The following is a 17808-nucleotide window of genomic DNA, read 5'->3' as shown; positions in this document are numbered from 1 at the left end:
CAGTGCGCTTGCGCCACTTGCCGGCGCTCCCTACTGACGCAGTCCCGTCCCTCGCTCTGCGCTCGCGGGGCCCCGCCTTTCCGCAGCCGTTGCCAGGACGACGGCGCGTCCCCCGCGGCCCAGCCAACGCCCGGGCCTGGCTGCAGTGCGCAGTCTCGGCACTGCCGCGGGCCCCGCCCCGCCCCGCCCCCGGCCCGACTCCGCCCCGACTCCACCCGCCCCGCTCCGCCCCGCCCCGCTCCGCCCCGCCCCGCCCCGCCCGAGGGAGCAAACAGTCGCGCGGGGATGACGTCGCGGGGGCCTGGCCGGGCGTCGCGGACTCCGGAGATGGAGGAAAAGGAGCAATTACGGCGACAGATACGTCTCCTGCAGGGTGGGTCGGGGCGGGCCCCGGGCGCGCGTCCCTCTCTTTACCCTCCCCTCACGGCGGGCCCCTGCCCGCCTCCCCGAAGGGGGTCGCTCTGCGCCTGCGGTCGCGACGGCCAGGTCGGGTCGGGGGGGGCGGGGGTTGGGGCGGGGGGGCGGGGGGGCCCCTGGAGGGGCGTCCGGGCCGGCCGGGGTCAGCGCCTTGCCCGAGTTTCGCCAGACGGGTAGGGCAGGTGCCTCGGGCGCTGCGGCGGGTGGCGGCGGGGCCGTCGCTCAGTAACCGACGGGGGGCGTCCCCCGTGGGCGGGCACCTCCTCGGCGCCCTCTCGCCCCCGGTGCCAGGCAGTGGGGCGGAGGGCTTGTGCTCGGCGCGGCGCGAGGTCTCGTTTGGCTGCCTCCCGCCCTTCGCCCACATTCCCCTTGGGACTCCAGGCCCCGACTCCCCAGGCCTAGTTTCCCAACTTTCCCATTTTTAGACCCGACTTGAGGTTTCCGTACTTAAAAATTTTCCCGTCTAAAGTTGCTCCCTTAAAGAGAAGACTTAAGGCGTTGGAAAGCGTGTGTGGGGGAGAGTGCAGGCCGGCGGTCAGCCTGCGAGGAGGCTTCCTGGGCTCCCCGTGCACTGCGGTGTCAGGACGCGGCTCTCTGGGCCTGGGGACGGGACCTGTGGTGGGGGAGTGTGTAACTGAGGGGCTGGCTGCTGGTTTGTGGGTTGGGTTCTGACCCCTGGGTTGTCCCCGCTGAGGCCTGTACCCCTCCCGCAGCAGGACGACTCTGCAGGGGCTTCCTTGGAAAGCCTGTGCTGGTGGTGGGGGCGCCAGCCAGGCCTCTTCCCCCCCTGCGGGAGGACAGTGTGGCACTCTTGTCAACCGTGGATGCTCACGGGTGTCCGTCGTCTTACGCTCATTGCCCTGTGTGCCAGGCTGGGAGGTCATCAGGGTGTGCGCCTGCCCCCGCTCCAGCTGTGGGCGAGCCAGAGGGCCTCTGCGGCTGACTGGCTCCCTTGCTGAGGCATTACAGCATGGGACCTTGCTGGTCTCTTCCTGTCGAGTGACACATCCCCTCAAAGGATTGTGGAAGCGGTATAATAATATTCCTGGTAAATTAGGGACATCCTGCCACGGGTGCATTTTTAGGATAAACAACCGGAAATAGGACTGAAGTATAACTGGTGGGAAAAGGCTCATGGAAGAGACGGGCTGAGGGAACATCCGTGGTTCTCCGGCTCTAGGGGCTGCCTGTCCTGCACTGCGGGCTGGCAGGGGCTCAGGAGTGAGATAGGGTCTGTGGGGCGTCTCGTCAGCTGATGCGCTTCCAGGGGACTGTTGTTGATTTTACGCTCACCCTCTGGCTAACTGAGCCTGTGATTCTGCCTTCTCAGGTCTGATCGATGACTACAAAAACCTCCATGGCAATGGCTCTGCCCCCGGCACCTCAGCTGCTTCCCGGTGGCAACCACCTGCTTACAACAGCAGCAGGGCCTTCGGTGCCTGCTACCCTCGCCCAAGCCGGAGGGGCTTCTCCCCGAACCACGGGCCTGCATGGCGCAAGAAATACTCCCTTGTGAATCGGCCCCCGGGACCCTCAGACCCACCCGGTGACTGTGCTGTGCAGCCGCCCCTCAGGACTGGGGGCAGCCAGGGTCCTGACCCCCAGCAGTATGTCCTGGAGAGGCAGGTACAGCTTAGTTCAGATCAGAACGTGGTCATCAAAATCAAACCACCATCAAAACCGGGTTCGGCTAGTGCTGCAGGGGTCCCTCGGGGCTCCTTGGAAGAATTTGAGGACCCCCCCTGGAGCGACCACAGGCCTCAGGAGGGTGAGGGCGAGCCCCCAGGTGGACAGCGGCAACCCCCAAAGCCAGGAAGAGTCAAGGGGAGCTGCGGTGCAGAGGACCCCCTTCTGGTCTGCCAGAAGGAGCCTGGCAAGCCTCGGGTAGTGAAGTCCGTGAGCAGCATGAGTGACAGCCCCTCAGAGCCCCGGCGGACTGTCAGTGAGAGTGCAGTTGCTGTCAAGGCACGCTTCCCAGCCTCCACCCTGCCCCAGCGCAGTGGCATGGCTGTGGGCCGGAAGGTGGGCTCACACTCTGTGGCCAGCTGTGTCGCACATCTCCTTGGAGATGGGAGAGTGAATGCTGCCCACACAGACCAGCCAGCTTCCGCTGCTGTGGTGGCCGGCCCAGCTAGACCAGCTTCTGGACCCAGGCAGGCCCGAGAGTCCTCACTGCTTGTGTCCTGTCGAACCAACAAGTTCCGGAAAAACAACTACAAGTGGGTGGCCGCTTCAGCGAAGAGCCCCCGGGCCACTCGGAGGGCCCTCAGTCCCAGAGCAGCCTCAGAGAATGTGGGCAAGGCCCCCTTCGGCACAGCAGAACAAGTGGAGAAGCCACAGCTCAGAGCGGATCCGGATGCCAAGCCCAGGAGGTCGGCTCCGTCCTCCACGGCTGGGGCCTCCCCCAGCAAGTACAAGTGGAAAGCATCCAGCCCCTCGGCCTCCTCGGCCTCCTCCTCCCCTTGGCAGTCAGAAGCTGGTAGCAAGGACCATGCCTCCCAGCTCTCTCCAGTCCCATCTCGGTCCCCCTCGGGGGACAGACTAGCAGTGGGACCCAGCAGTGGGACCCCATTCTCGGCTTACAAAGTGAAGAGCCGCACCAAGATCATCCGGAGGCGGGGAAGTGCTAGGTAGGTGCCCCTGCCACCACCCCAGGGTTCTGTCTGGGCAGGCACAGGGGCAGGCCGAGGCCTCTAAGCTCCCTGCTTGGTATGCAGAGCCCGTGGGAGGGCCCACCTGCAGGAGTGTGGGAGGAGAAGCAGCATCACCTGCTGCTGGGTCAGGCCTGCGTGTGTGTGGTGGCATTCGTGTGCCCAGTACCAGTGAGGCTGGGCTTACTGCTCTCCTTTATAGCTGAGTAATGGGGGCTTGGCCAGTGAGGACAGGTGGAGGCAGGTGCCGACAAGCCACCCCTCTCTCCTGTTGGTGAGAGACCAGAGGCTGCCGGGGCAGCTTTGGTTCGGGGTCTGCGGGGTTTGTGGATGATTGCTTTATTCCCGGGCCAGACATTGGGTGAGCAAACCGAGGGGGCAGTAGGGAGGAAGTCTGCCCCCTTGGCGGCCAAGTGACCAGGTGAGTCACTATCTCACTGAGTAGATGTCACTTCCCTGGCCCTCCACCCTCAAGGACTGTGAGGAGGCTAAAAAATGGCATTGAGGCTCAGCACTTGGTCTGGGGTCAGGGACTTAGTCACAGCAGCTGTTAACTGCAAGGGCAGAGAGTAGTTCTCACGCTGAGTCTCGCTCTGGAGGTCCTTCCTGCTGCCTGACCTTGGTTTTTGGCCAGGTTATCTGGGCTCCCCCGCCTTTTCTGTACAGTGGTCCTCTGTGTCAGCTACTGTGGAAAGGGGAGCCGTGAGAAGTAGTCTCTCCTGCCGAGATGGCTGGGGAGGTGGGGGGCAGCCCCTCCTCCGCTGTGGCTCCTTAGAGCCCCCCCCCCCCACCGCCAGCCCCCCTGGAGAGTTCATTTGGCCTGGGGAGCCGGAGGAGACCTGGTGCAGATGCACCGGGTGGGGGTCAAGGGGTGGGGCCGCCCTCCCTCTGACCCGCCTCCAGGCTCTGCAGGGGAGGGGGAGGGTGGCAGCTCTCAGACAGCCGCCACTGATGAGGTGCAAAGGCTGGGACCCGCTGGAGCTGACTGCCTCCTGGGGTGGATTCCATGGTGCCAGGATCTGGGTGGGCAAGGGTGGAAGGGGACAGCCGCCCCACGGGGGGAGCCCATCAGGAGCTGCCTGCTTTTTGTCTCTGCAGCCTTCCTGGGGACAAGAAGAGCAGCCCCCCACCTGCTGCCACTGCTAAGAGCCAGTTCAGCCTGCGGCGGAGGCAGGCCGTCCGGGGAAAGAGCAGCCCTATTCTGAAGAAGATGCCCAACAAGGGCCTGATGCAGGTCACCAGGCACCGACTGTGCTGCCTGCCTCCAGGCCGGGCCCACCTCCCCACCAAGGAAGGTATGACCAGGAGGAGGGGTTCTGGAAAGCTTGCTGAGCCAGGTCTGTGAGCCTTACCTCTCCCTCAGTCTGCACTGGCTCCGCTCGCCTGTTAGGAACCACCTACAGCATCCACCTTGCTCTGTCAGTGCTCCAGCCCAAAAACACTCCGGCTGGTGGGCAGTGGGCGGCTTGGGCTGGAGAGCAGAGGAGAAGGGCGGGGCCACTGTACCCCGCACCCGGGTGGGGGAGATGCTGCTGGGCAGGTGTGTGGTGGCCTTTTTAGTGCGTCTCTCCTGTAGACCTAGTCACATCCGTCTTGGTGGAAGGAGCCAGAAAGTGGACGAGAGGGTGGGAGCCACGCAGGCCTGCAGGGAGTGGAGGGGTGGTTTAGGCCGCCCGGGGCTCCCCTCCCCTAGGCGTCTGCCGCCTGTCCTGGGCCGACAGGCCGGCAAGGCTGTGGGCCTGTCCCCCTCTCCCTGTGGGCTGCTGCCTCTTCCTCCGGAACCCTGAGCTGGCCTGGGAGGGGTCCGCGTGGCGCACTTCCTGGGTCGTGGGTGTTTAGTGAAGGGTGAAGGGTAGTGGGGGTGTTGTGCGCCGTGGTCCCCTTGAGGAGGACGCCCCTCCCCGTCCCAGTGCGGTGATGGCAGCACACTGAGGGAGCTGGCACACGCCGGTGGTCAGGGGTGGGGGGGTCTCTGGCCGTGGGGGGTAGGGAAGGGGGAGGGCGTCACCTGTGACGCTGTGTCCTGGTGGGTCCGGGCTCCTCCGGGCGGACCAGGTCCCACGATAGCCCTGTTTTCTCCCCTTTGAGCATCTGGTGGATGCGTGGCAATGGCTCTCCAGGTTGATGCACGTGGAGTCTGGAGGTGATGGGGTTTGGGCCCTGGGCAGTCGGACTTGGGACTTGTGCCCTAATGGCTATTTTGTGCCGGGTGTTTGGGGAGCCCACAGAGGGGCGGGCAGGGCTTTGTCCAGGAGGAGGTGGTGCGTGGCAGAGCCGAGCGCCTGCGTGGGAGCTGGTGGTGGGAGAGCGGGGCATAGGGGCCATGAGAAGGTGTGAGGAAGTGAGGCTGGAGGGTGCTGGCCGCCCACCTGACCTCTGGTGAGTGTGGACCTGGACACAGGTGGACAGAGCAAAGGGAGCCCCACAGTGTCCCCCGGTGGCCACGGCCAGGGGGCTGGATTGAGGCTTGGGCTACGGCTGCAGGACTGACTGGGAGCGGACCGAAGGCTGTGGGTGGACCGATGGCCGACCGTCCCAGGCCTGACGGGGGAGGACACGGGAGGACGGGTTGCGAACGCCCCTTGCTCTGGGGGGGCTGGCAGGGGGTGGCCGAGTCCCCAGGGAGGTTGGGGCAGCCTGGAGAGAGGTCAGGAAGTGGTGCCCGGGGGCCTCCGGGCCTTTGCAGGGATTCATGGCTCGGTTCAGCTCATGTGTCACAGTGTTGTCTTGGCCGGTAGAGAGGTCCGGGTGAGTGGAGGAGAAGGTGCTGACGGAGATCTGTCCCCACAGAAGGGCCATCACACGGGGACGGCCACTTGTGGGCAGTGACGGCGCTCAGGCCTGGCTGCGGCAGGGGTGTGTGTCCACGGGCCCCTTTGCATCCTGCTCCAGGTGCTGGGGATCCAGAAGGCACGAGGCTCTCCTGAGACCTGCAGCCTAGCCCACGGCAGTCTGAGGCTGCTTGCCCTGGGACCAGAGTGCTCTGGAGGGCCGGATTCCTGGGCCGCCGCTGGGCGCCAGGCCTCCTCGCTGGGCCTGGAAGCAAGTGCTTGTAGAGCAAGTGCTGAGCTAGGCATTGCGCGGGACAGGGTGACAGCAGATGGGGCCCTGCCAGGGGCTCCTTATCCTAATGCTGGGGTGGCACTGAGGGGTTGGTGGGGTGTCCCAGGTGGGCACACTTTGACCTCTTCGGTCCATGCTGTTGGTGTTCCGCCCTCCAGAATTTGAGCAGAGCTGGCCTTGACTGGGGCCTGGCCAGGCCTGTCCTGCCCCTGCTCTCGGGGAACCTGTTTTGGGGGCAGACAGGCCTGAGCCAGACCATGGCCGTCCCCTTTAGCAGACACCCCTAAGGAAAGGGCGCCACTGGGTTGAGGAGCTTCTCCTGTCTTATGTGCTGAGGGCCTGCAGCTGAGGACCCCTCTCCAGATGGGGCCAGAGGTGGACAACACCCAGGACCCTCCAGACACGGCTGAGCTTTCGCAGCTGCTCTTAGCAGAAGGGCCCTGGCGTGGCCGGGGCTGGAGCGGGGGCTGCCCAAGGCCTGGCTTCCTACGGGGGCTGCTGGCTGGCTGAGGGGCCACTGCAGAGAGCAGGGCCCTGGCCACATGGGGGCTGGCCTCCTCCCATAGTGACGCGGGCCAGGTGTTCTAGGACACTCGCCGCCAGCGGACAGCAGCCTGGAGGGCTGAGGGGCCAGCGGGGACGCTGGGTCTGCAGATTGAAGGGGGCGTGAAGGTGCTGTGCATCTGGCCTGGAGCGGTGCCGGCAGGCTCTGGCCCACTTGCTTGTGCACTGTGCTCCTTGGGCCCGGGATGGCTGGTTCTCTCGTTAGGCCTAGGGCAGTACTGGGTACAGGCCGGGGTGTGGAGGCTGCCTCCTGCTGGTAGGGTGGGCGCAGTGCGGGCGCCAGTGCTGAGGGGCCTGACACGGTCCCCACCTTCATACTTCTCTCTACTAGGAGGTGAGCGGGTCAGTTTGTGGTTATAAACGGATGTGATAACTTGGCACAGACTGCCCTGGGAGGACTGTGAAAGGTGGGGGAGAGTCTTGTTGGGGGAAGGGCTTACAGAAGGCTACCCCTCACTCATCCACTACCCATCCCCTCCATCCCTCCGTCTGTCCATCCACCATTCATCCTACATCTGTCCACCTGTTCATCCGCATATCCATTCCCTTGTCTGTCCTCCGTCCATCCCCCATCCATCCTCCATTCATTGGTTCTCTGTCCACCATTTGTCCCCCACCCACCCCCGCCCCCATCCATCCAACAAGCAGGCGTGGAGTAGCTCTGGCCCAGGGAAGTGTGCTGGTCCCCGTGGGTACTGTGATGCTGGAGCCACATTGCAGTCGTCAAGACAGCTACCTGGGTACTTGTAAATAAGCTGAGGAGATACTCTCGGGTGGTAAACGTGCTCAGAGGAAAAGGAAGTGGGGTCACAGAGAGCTGTGGGGACGGCGGGCAGCTGTCGTCTCTGAGGACGTGACCTCCAAACCGAGACCTGCATGAGGACAAGGAGGCGTGAACACTGTGCCTCTCTGCAGTTGAAGGGCACAGGTGGGATGAGCTCTGCCGTGTTGCAGGAGCAGAGAGAGGTCCCGTGTGGCAGGCATGGGGGGTACTGAGGCCAGAGGGAAGGCAGGACCCACATGATGGGAGGGTCCAGTAGGCCACAGTAAGGGGAAGGGGGTGGTTCTGGATGCAGGAGAGGAGGGACCTGGGAGCTGCATGAATGTGCCCAGGGACGTGCCGTGGCAGTGTCAGGGGCCCAGGAGTGTCCAGCAGGCCTGGAGGGGGCAGTGATCCAGGAAGAGCCTTCGGAAAGGTCTTGAATGCCGGGCCAAGGAGTGGGGTCCTCATTCTTAGAAGTGGGCAAGGAGCTCGTGGAAGATGCTTGTGTGCAGGCCTGAAACACTGGGCAGGCGGCTCCTGAGACTGGCAGAGGCGGCTTTGGTGGGGGCAGGAGTGAGGACAAGCATTTCCCTGGGCTGAGGACTACTAAGGAGTCCGAGGGTGGCTACCCCATGCACCTCCTTCCTCAAGGTCCACAGGCTTCCTTCTCCTTCCGTCTCCCTCCTTCTCCCTCCTTCCCTGCTCCACCTTCCTGTCCCCAGGCCCCAGGCTAGAGCTTCCCAGGCAGGCCCCAGCCAGCTGTCGGCTGCCTCCCACACAAGTTTTCATTTGATGCTCTGGACATTTGGGGTGCAGACCCGGGGCTCCGGGGCTCCGGGCCGGCTGGCAGTGCCTCCCTGCAGGTGGACAGGCTGCTTCGAAGCTTCTCTTCCCCGTTTCCCTCGACAGATCATTGGTCCAGGTCCAGACTTTCGTGGAAGCTGTGTCGGGCGGGGACCTGACCCGCTGTGGGCTCCTGCCCAGTGGAGGGAGGGGGGGCGAGGGGCAGGTCCCTTCCCCAGCCCCGCCGCGCCGCTAGTGGCCAGCAGAGGGCGCACTCGCCCCTCTTATCCCTCAGTCCGCCTCTTTCTGGTAATTGATTGCCTAATTTCCTCTTTATGTGAAAGAAAGCAGATATCAAGTAATTTGCAGCAATAACCTGCTAATGCTAGGCCGGTATCGAAACTCCCCCGTTCATTTCAAGTGGCAGATAAAACACTAATACATAATTATCCTTGCAAATTGGATTGTTTTAAATAACCAAAAGGCTGTGGCCAGGAGAGAGCGGGCCCCATCTCCCTGGAGTTCCTGTTCCCGTGTAATTGCCGCGCTCAATCAATTTCCCTGGCATTAGAAATTCCATCACAATCAACATTAAGCTTTATTCATTGTGATGGCTAAGAGCCGGGCCATTTCTCCTCTTTTTCTTAACTGGCAAAATTAATCAGGGAAAAGATTTTAAACATTTACCCGCGCGAAAGAGGTCAGCTCTGCCACTATATTGCTCAGCAGATAAGGGGGCTAATAAAAAGAAAATTGAATTACTAATGATCACCAGGAACAGAGTATATAAAACCTGGCAATCGCCGGTTCAGGAAAAGGGAGAATCAATTTTCTTGGGACAAGGTGCGCTCATTTTTTATTTTGGCGCATATTATCAGCAATTTAATTTGAGAGCGCATAAACAGGAGGAAACAGTTAGGGAATAATGAGCCCGGAGGTGTAAAGTGCCGCAGGATATATGCTGTACACAATTTATTTGGCACAACAGATAATCGCTTTAATTGAATTCAGAACTGCATTGTTCAGCAGCAGCGTGCGGTGGTGCCTTGCGCCTGGGGACTGCGTGTTATGAAGATCTGGCCTGACTCCTCCTCCTGCTTCCCCTCCTCTGCCTCGCCTCCCCAGCTCCCCTGCCCTCAGACCCTCCTGCCCCGTTCACCTAGAGTCCTGCTTTGGCTGGGGGGTTGGGGTGGGGCAGGCAGCCCCTTGGGGACACCGTGTGACCCCCACCCCCACCCCTGTGCTCCCCGCCTCTGCCTCGGGCCTTCCTCCCTTCGTTTTTCTCCCGGTGGTGAGTCTGTTGGCAGCTGGGGGGAATCAAGAGATGATACCCGAGAAAGGGCCCCGGGGAGCTTCGTTTGCTGAGGACTGGTGGGGTCTACCACATTTTGGCTGCACAGAGACCCTGCTTGATCTGTCTCAGGGCAGACAGACACTGGAGAAAGCAGAGAGAAAAAGCCTTTTATAGACCTCAAAAATCGTTTCCGATTTACCAGCCATGTAATTGTGGTGATTAGTGATCCCAGCTTGTGGTGTTTACGGTGCACACGGCTCCCGTTGGCTCCACTGCAGGGCCTGGCTGTCCCGGGCCCTCTCGGCTTGTCTCCGTCCACACTGGGCCCAGTGCCAGGACTCGGGCCACCCTGAGGTGGCAGGCTTCTTGTATGCAGCAGAGTGAGTACTTCCCGGTACATGGGCACCTGTACCCTAGGCTAGGGGGCTTCATAGCAGCCACAGGTCATGGGATTCCTACCTACCACTTGGAAATGGTGGCCTTGGTGTGCTGAGAAGCCATGGTTGGGTGGGCAGGTGTTACCTCCCAGAAGTCACTTGGGTAGACGGGCCCTTTTGGCTCACCTGCCTGGGACGGTGATAGCCTGCCCTCCTCCCCCTCCCCTGCCTCATCTTGAGCCTGGGGCCTGGCCCAGGGTGCCCGAGATGGCACAGATGAGCAGCTAGTGTGGTGGGTGAAGGTGTGGGTCTGGGAGGTGGCTCAGGGCTGCAGGGGCAGGACCGTGGGAAGAGCCCAGTTTCACAGTGGCCTAGGGAAGACCTGAGGGTTGCTAAGGCTTTCACTCGAGCCAGGCCTTGCACTGCCACTTCGCCTCTGGGTGAGAGCTTGGCACCCATCGCTCAGGCCGCCATATCGGCCATGTGGTCTGGAGAAGCTGCCATCCCCTCTGTGCAGATGAGAAGTGGAGTATCCACTCACCCTAGGTCACTGGCAGAAAAGGCAGCTGTGGTCTTGGTCCCTTGTCTGGGTCTCACCAGGTCTTCACCATGCAGCCCCCAGTGACAGTCCCCTGGTGGTGAAGCACCTCTGGCTGGGATCGCCCAGTGTTGGGGGGGCCACCCTGCCACTCTAGCCAGAAGTGGGACACCTCAGGGGGACCCGGGTGCCTGCGTCGGTTAAGCGTCTGACTCTTGATTTTGGCTCAGGTCACGATCTCAGGGTCGTGGGATCCAGCCCCGCACTGGGCTCCACACTCAGCGTGGAGTCGGCTTCTCCCTCTCCCTCTGCTCCTCCCCTCAGTGCCCGTGTACACGCTCTTTCTCGTCTTTAAAATAAATAAATAAAATCTTCTTAAAAAATATTTATTTATTAGAGAGACAGAGAGCATGAGCAGGGGTGAGGGGCAGTGGGAGAGGGAGAAGCAGGCTTCCCGCCGAGCAGGGAGCCCGATGCGGGGCTCGATCCCAGGACCCTGGGATCATGACCTGAGCCGAAGGCAGACGCCTGACGACCGAGCCCCCCAGGCGCCCCTCAATAAAATCTTTACCACAAAGAAGTGGGAGACCCATTCCCTGTGTGCCAGGTTTCTCCAAGGAAGTACTCAGGGAGTTTCTCCTCACGTGAGCTCCCCTTGGACCCCCCCCGCCCCTCCCCCAGTACCCGGGCCCCTCACCAGGCCCCTTGGGTGGCTGTTGTACCTCCCTCCTAGCCCCAGGGCAGGGCCACACAGTGCTTGTTCAACAGTGGATCTCTCTGTCTCCCCAGTACCAGGGTGCAGAGTCTGTGGGCTGTCTTGCTCCTTGCCTACCCCCCTCCTGGCTCCTTAGGCAAGTGTTCCTGGCCCGCTGTTCTGGGGCTTGAAGGGCCCACGTTGGGTTGTCCCCTTGTTCCTGGAGAGGTCAGAGCAGGCTGTCTCAGACTCCTGGGCATCAAAGCCTGTCTGGATGTGCTCAGTTTGTGCAGGAACATTTGTGGGGTTCTTGCTGAGCACGCACCAGCGCGGGGGCTCAGGCTGCACCCACTGCTGTCTCTCTCCTCTAGCTGCCCCTCGAGCAGCTGCCAGGGGGCCTTTAATGCACTTGTCACTTGGCTCCCTTCTCTGAGGGGTCCAGGTGCATGGAACAGCCCAGCTCTCCCCGCCTGCTGGGCCCCGCCCCCCCCCAACCAGGCCCGTCCCTCTGGCCAGGGTACCCAGTGATGGGCAGGGGGTGAGCCAGGCCTCAGCACTGCAGCGTCCTTGAGAGGGAGCCCGAGAGCCCACTGCTTGCTGCTCGGTAGGCCCGTGTGAGGCCTGTGCTGGCCTCAGGCTGTGGGCAGGTCAGTGGGCAGAGGGGGCAGAGTGGGGCCTAAGGCCGTGCCCTGGGCCTCCGCAGGAAGGACGCATGTTCTCACCTCTGGTGCTCATGGGGCGCTTTGTGATGGCCGGGAGCGGAGGGGTTGCCGGCTTTGAGTGGCTGCACCTCCAGCCTGCACTGTAGCCAGGCTGCTGGGTGGCCCCTCTGCACTGGTGGCCTCCCTGGGAGGCTGACCGTCGTGGAGTGCAGGCTGTTGGGTAACGCTGAGACTCTAGTGCGTGGTGCCCGGGGAGCCCAGCAGCCTGGGGGTGGGGCTGTCACTGTCTGCCCAGGGCCACCCCCGGGGCGCGACACGATGCTGGCCTCGGGACCTTCTTGTGGTGCTGGCTATCTGGTCTCCACTGGGTTAGCCCAAGGCCACCGATGGTAGCCTCGTTGGGGAGTGGGACACTTGCAGGGGACACCAGAGATGCCCCTCTCAGGCCCCATGTTGTGGGCAGGGGTGTGGGACAGTTCTGGCTGCAGCCCCAGGAGGGCCCTGACTCCCACCGCAAAGCTGAGGGGACGATGGAGGCGGGCTTCCTGTGCCATCACGGCAGGGGAGGATGCCAGGGAGGGCCAGGGCTGGGTGACTTCCATGAGGCGCATCCCTCCAGTGCCCCGGGTGCTGGGAAGCCAGCGTGCGTGCTGGGATCTTGCTGAGGGGCCCTCACTCGCTTCCAGTTTCCACATCTGTGACGGGGCTGAGGGCCATTTCCGGGGCCATGGTGCTGACCGCAGGAGCCGGGTGGTCAGGGGCTTGGGGCGGGGCTTGGTGGAAGCCAGCCAGGTTGGCTGCCGGAGGTTCCCGCCGCGGAGGGCTCAGCCTTCCGTGGTCGCTCGCTGGTGTGCACTTGGGTTGTTCAGTTTCACCAGGACCCACGCGTCAAGAGCAGTTAAATCCGGAGTGCTGCTTTCATAAGGGGAAGAGAAAGTGTAAAAGGCAGCCACAGCGATCCTTGGGCCTTGCATAAATTATCAGGCACATTGGAGGCCTCGATTTTTGTTTGTCGGGGCTGTGGTAATGAATTACTCCACGAGAACTGGCGAGGGAGGGCACGTGTGTGCATGGCGTTCACGTGGCCCCTGGCCAGGTTTGGAGTCTCTAGGGAAGTCGTGACCACCACCGAGCTGGGGACTCCCCAGTGGTACCCTGAAGTGAGGCCTGCCTGGCTGGAGAAGGGGGGTGATGGCCTCAGGATGACTTGTGTCCCTGGGGAACGGGAGCATCCCTCCGTGGGCCTGGGTCTCCCCAGACTGGGGACACTTGGGCTGCTCCTTGTGTCTGATGATCGGGATGCGCTGAGGATGGTACACCCCAAGTCCAGTTTGAGGACCCCTCTCGGCCTGGTGGGCTTGCGGGTGCCTGCCCGTCAGTGGGCACTGGGGTGCAGGATGAAGCCTCAGCCCTCCCTCTCGGCCCCGGTGCTCCTCTTCCGCCGCCCTTCGGGTGGTCTGTCCGACCAGCTTTCCTGGGTCTAACCCCTCCTGCACTGCATGTCCACTCGCATGCTGGGCCGAGGTCCTAGCGGGAAGGATGTGCTGGTTCCCTTCGGCGTCTCCTGCCTGGTGCTGGGCTCACATGGCAAGGGCAGGGGGTGGGGCAGGGCAGGGAAGGCTTGTGCGAGAACTAACAGCTCAGCCGGTGCCTCCTGCCCCTGCCCATGGGGCCCATTGTCTTCCTGCTACTCGCTCCTCTCTCTGTGCCATTTCTGCCCCCAGTAAGCGAGTGTCACTGCATGTCAGTGAGCCCTAAGCACTGCTAGGCATGTGGCCCGGCAGGGCCCAACGGCCTGGGGGTGAAAAGGAGTGACAGCAGCCCAGATGTGACTCTTTGTGGCAGAGAGGAGACAGAGAGGGACCGGCCCGCCGGCAGGGAGCCAGAAAGGGAGCACCTGCCTGGCCAGGGGGTGGAGAGGAACCTGGGGGCGCCAGAAGGGGCACTCTGAGCAGAGAGCGCAGTGCATGCCCAGGGCGGGCGGCAGAGCATGGCTGCGGCTTTCCTTCGCCTGGACTGGCCTAGAATGAAGGGACGTGAGGATGCCCACAGGTGGCGGGAGGGGCGGCAGCTGGCTGCCACTGCTGCCTCTCCCAGCCCCCGGGACGGCTGGCCGCGAGGCCCTTAGTCCCTTTGGCTTTGTCAGCTGAGTGTTAGGAACGTCTTCCTGCTCCACTTCTGCCATCTGCTACCAGGCTCCTTCTGCCTGGATGGCCGTGCCCAGCGCAGACCAGAGCCATCCTGGGCGCTGGGCTCACAGGGAGGCTGCCGCGGGAGGGGAAAGAGCCAAGTTCGGTTTGCTGAGTGACCGCTGTCCGAACTGAGCCCAGGGTGACCCAACTCCCAGAGGCAGAAAGTGAGGCTGGGGAGACACTGGGCCTTCCCCTCTGAGGGCAGCAGTCTGCACCTGACTGTGGGCCTGGGCCCCCTTCTGTGGCCTGCAGGCCCCACCTCCAGGATGTGCCAGCACTCTGGGCTCCATGCCAGCTGCAGAACAAGTGCTGGGCGTCCCCACAAAGCGGGACCAGGGCTGGAGGAAGCTCACCGTCCGGTTGGGGATGGCGGGCACAGGGGCTGCTGTGTGACCAGTGAAGCCCACCCAGGTGAGGAGGTGGGCCGGGAAAGGGTGTGGGGGCACAGCCTGCCTCCTGTCCCCGCGCCCAGCCCTGCTCTTGTCCACAGGCCCTGCCCTGGGTCCTTGGTAAGAATCTGGTGCAGGCTGATGGCCAGGCTGTGCTGGGATCCCGTGCAGTGTCCAGGAGCAAAGTGGACACGCTCCTTGGGGGTGCAGACAGATGAGGGCACAGAGGTGGGTGGGTGGGTGGCCCTGAGGGGCCTGTGCGTCTGGTGCATCCGGTTCATTGCCAGTGGGCTCTCAGGCCCCTGTTGTCCGGGGCTCCCTGGGGCCGGAGGCGGACTCTTGCCTCAAGGAGCGAGGGGTTATACCCAGCCCTGGGAGGGCTGCGGGTGGTGGACCCTGCCTGCTGTCTGTTGCTCCCTGTGGCATTTAGGGCAGGAACCCAGGCACTAGGCTGGGGGGCGTGTGACCCATCTGTCCCCCTGGCACCTCCCAGCCCAGACGTTTTAGGTAACAGAGGAGCAAGAGTGTGACTTTGGAACTCCCCAGGGGCACTGCTGGAGGAGCACCGTCCCCTCGGGGCCGCTGAGATGCAAAGCAGCTTCAGGCTCTGGCTCAGGGACGGTGTCCCGGGGAGTGGCGCTGGGAGCTGCCTGGGAGGAAGTGCTCCTGAGGCCTGAGCGTCAGGTAGAATTCTTTCCCGCTGAGGACGGCTGGGTGCAGGAGGAGGGCACGTGGAGGGACGCGGTGTCCCCAGGCTGGGCCTTCTGGTCCAGGCCTCTGGAGAGGGACAGGAACTGAGTTTGGTGGGGGACAGCAGTCCTGGGGTCTGTCCCCTTCTGGGGGCTCTGCAACCGGAGGGTTGTGTCTTTGGAGCCTGGCCCCGTGGGAGGAGCAGGGCGAGGCAGCTGTGGCTCCCCAGGGACCTGCACGGAGAGCCCCGTCCGCTGCCTGCCTCAGCCTGGCCCTGTTGCCCACCTAGCAGTGACACGCTGGACTCCACTTGGGAGACTCCGAGAGCCAGCAGTGTGGCCCTGAGTCAGGACTGAGCCGCCCTTCGCGGTTCCTCTGCGTGGCATGGGGCTCTGAGGGGCCGAGGTGGGCATTTTGCAAAGGAGGCCTGGAACCGTGTCTCTCCTTTGGGGTTCTCTGTAGCCTGGGTCCTCACTCCTTGTGCTTTTAAAGGGGAAAGGTGCCATGTCGGGGGGTGGGAGTTCATTGTCTGGATCTGGCCCATGCCGTGCTGTCCCCTTGGCTTGTGGAGGATGGGGGAGTGGCCAGAGGCTGCAGAGTCCCCCCACCCCTCTGGCCTGGGCACTGGCGCTGGCTAGCGTGTATGTCCTTGGGGCCTTTGGGCAGGGTCCCGAGGGGCAGCAAGTGGGGAGCAGAGGCTGGGGGCGGGGGCTGCTGTGCTGGGTCAGAGCCGCCCCCACAGACTGCAGCAGGCCTGCGTGCAAACAGAGGGTCCACAGGTGCTTGGATGAGTGGCCCTAGGTCTCTTCTGAAAAATAGGCAATTGGATGGTTATAAATTTGTCCTAAGCATAGCTGTATCCCGCAAGTTAATGATTCCTGTTTTCCTCCAAATTTTTTTCTAATTTTTCTTTGACCCATGGGTTTTTTAGAAGGGCATTTGGCTTCATTTCCAAACCTATGAGGGCTTTGAAGGTGTTTGTGGTTACTGCTTTCTAGCTTCCCCCGCCTTGCGTGCGGTGTGTGTGATTTCGGCCCCTCTCAGTGTGCTGAGACTTGTGTTGTGTCCCAGCTTGTGGTCAGTTCTGATCAAGCTCTGGCATGCTCTTGGAGAGTTCAGAGTTCCCGCTGCTGGGGCTGGGGCTCTGGAAGGCACGTGGCGCTCGCCCTGTGGCTCCCATCTGCTGCACACCCACTGACTGGGGCAGCAGGGGGAGGTCTTGCCCCAACCCGGGTCACCGGGACAGGCGTGTTAGGGTCTTGCACCGTGCTTGTGGGCTCCCTCCTTTCTCTAGCTGTCAGTTCCGCTTCCAGTATTTTGAGGCCACTTTACGGAGGGCAAACCAGTTTAGAATTGTTATATCTCCCTGGTGGATGGAATCTTTTAAGGTTATGAAATGTTCTTTTTTATTTCCGGTAATGCTTTTCACCTTAAAGACTGTTTCCTCTGATGCAGGTGTAGCCGCATTGGTCTTGTTTCAGCAGGTCCTGTAAGGGGTGCGTGCGCACACGCCCTCGCCGTGCGGACACGCGATTGTTGTTTGTAGCCTACGCAATCACGTGTGTACTTTCAGCTCTTCCATGATGTTTAGATATTTTTTGTATGCAGCAAATAGTTTTAATTGCAGTCTGAAATTGTCTTTCTAAAGAAAGATTTAGCCTGTTCACGCTTACTGTAATTACTAATGTATTTTGGTTTAAATCTACAGACTTCCTACGGGCTTTTTCTTTGTTCCACTCTTCTGTGCTTTTCTCTCTCTTTTCTTTTTAAGTAGGCTCCACCCTCACCCCCCCCCCCCCCCCCCCCCCCCCTGTGGAGCCCAACGTGGGGCTTGAACTCAGACCCTGAGATGGAGGCGGGAGCTGAGATCAAGAGCCACCCAGGGGCTCCTCTGTTCTTTCTTCTTTTAGATTCTTTTATTCCATTTTTTCTTCAATATACTTACTATACAGTCTTTTATTCTTTTTTTCACTCTGGAGGTCACAGTGTGCATTTTTTATTTACTGTTACAGATACCAAGAGATTGCGTGATCGCTTCCCGGGTGGCGTAAGCTGCTTGAGCGCGTGGACTCCGCTCCCCTCCCATGGTCTGTGCTATAGACCTATCACGATCTTTTTATTTTTTTTATTTTTTTATTTTTTATTTTATTTTATTTTTTTAAAGATTTTATTTATTTATTTGACAGAGAGAGACACAGCGAGAGAGGGAACACAGGCAGGGGGAGTGGGAGAGGGAGAAGCAGACTCCCCGCCGAGCAGGGAGCCCGATGCGGGGCTCGATCCCAGGACCCCGGGATCATGACCTGAGCCGAAGGCAGACGCCTAACGACTGAGCCACCCAGGCGCCCCAGACCTATCACGATCTTAACTCTCCCGGTACTTTACACTTCACGGGACGGTGTATACACAGTCAGCGTTTACCCAGAGTTAGCTGTGTATTTTTTCTGCCTTTTGTCTTCATTCCTTCTTCTGATTGAAGAACACCTCTTAACGTTTTCTTTAACGTTACGGGTCTGCTGAGGACCTTTTCTCTCCATAGATGTTTGTCTGAACAGTCTGGTTTTGCTTTCATCTCTGAACGGTTTTCATCGTGTAAGGCCTTTGGTGTGGCAGGCCTTCCCTCGCAGGCTGGGCGGCCCGCTCTTCGGCTCGGGCTGGGACGGGCCCTCCTCCCTGGTTTTTGGCAGTGGGCTGTAGTGTGCTTAGCACGCTCATTGTTATCCTGCTTGGG

The 17808-nt window shown here is 61.6% G+C and overlaps 1 protein-coding gene across 2 annotated transcripts in view; it reads left to right on the top strand.

Annotated features, from left to right (window-relative positions):
• Positions 1–271: 271 nt before the first annotated feature.
• ZC3H3 (zinc finger CCCH-type containing 3) overlaps positions 272–17808 on the top strand; it is a 90004-nt gene continuing 72467 nt past the window's right edge. For both annotated transcript variants that reach the window (XM_025871241.2, XM_025871242.2), the window contains exons 1-3: positions 272–373; positions 1748–3047; positions 4167–4363. In XM_025871241.2, the coding sequence (XP_025727026.2) occupies positions 286–373; positions 1748–3047; positions 4167–4363 (1585 nt within the window). In that variant the 5' untranslated portion in view covers positions 272–285. The remainder of the gene's footprint in view (positions 374–1747; positions 3048–4166; positions 4364–17808) is intronic.

Source organism: Callorhinus ursinus, unplaced genomic scaffold, assembly GCF_003265705.2.
Source record: "Callorhinus ursinus isolate GAN/ISIS: 27379988/994484 unplaced genomic scaffold, GSC_fseal_2.0 scaffold5, whole genome shotgun sequence".
Classification (NCBI taxonomy): domain Eukaryota; kingdom Metazoa; phylum Chordata; class Mammalia; order Carnivora; family Otariidae; genus Callorhinus; species Callorhinus ursinus.
The sequence above is the reverse complement of the archived record's forward strand: the minus strand, read 5'-3'. Positions and strand labels throughout refer to the sequence as shown.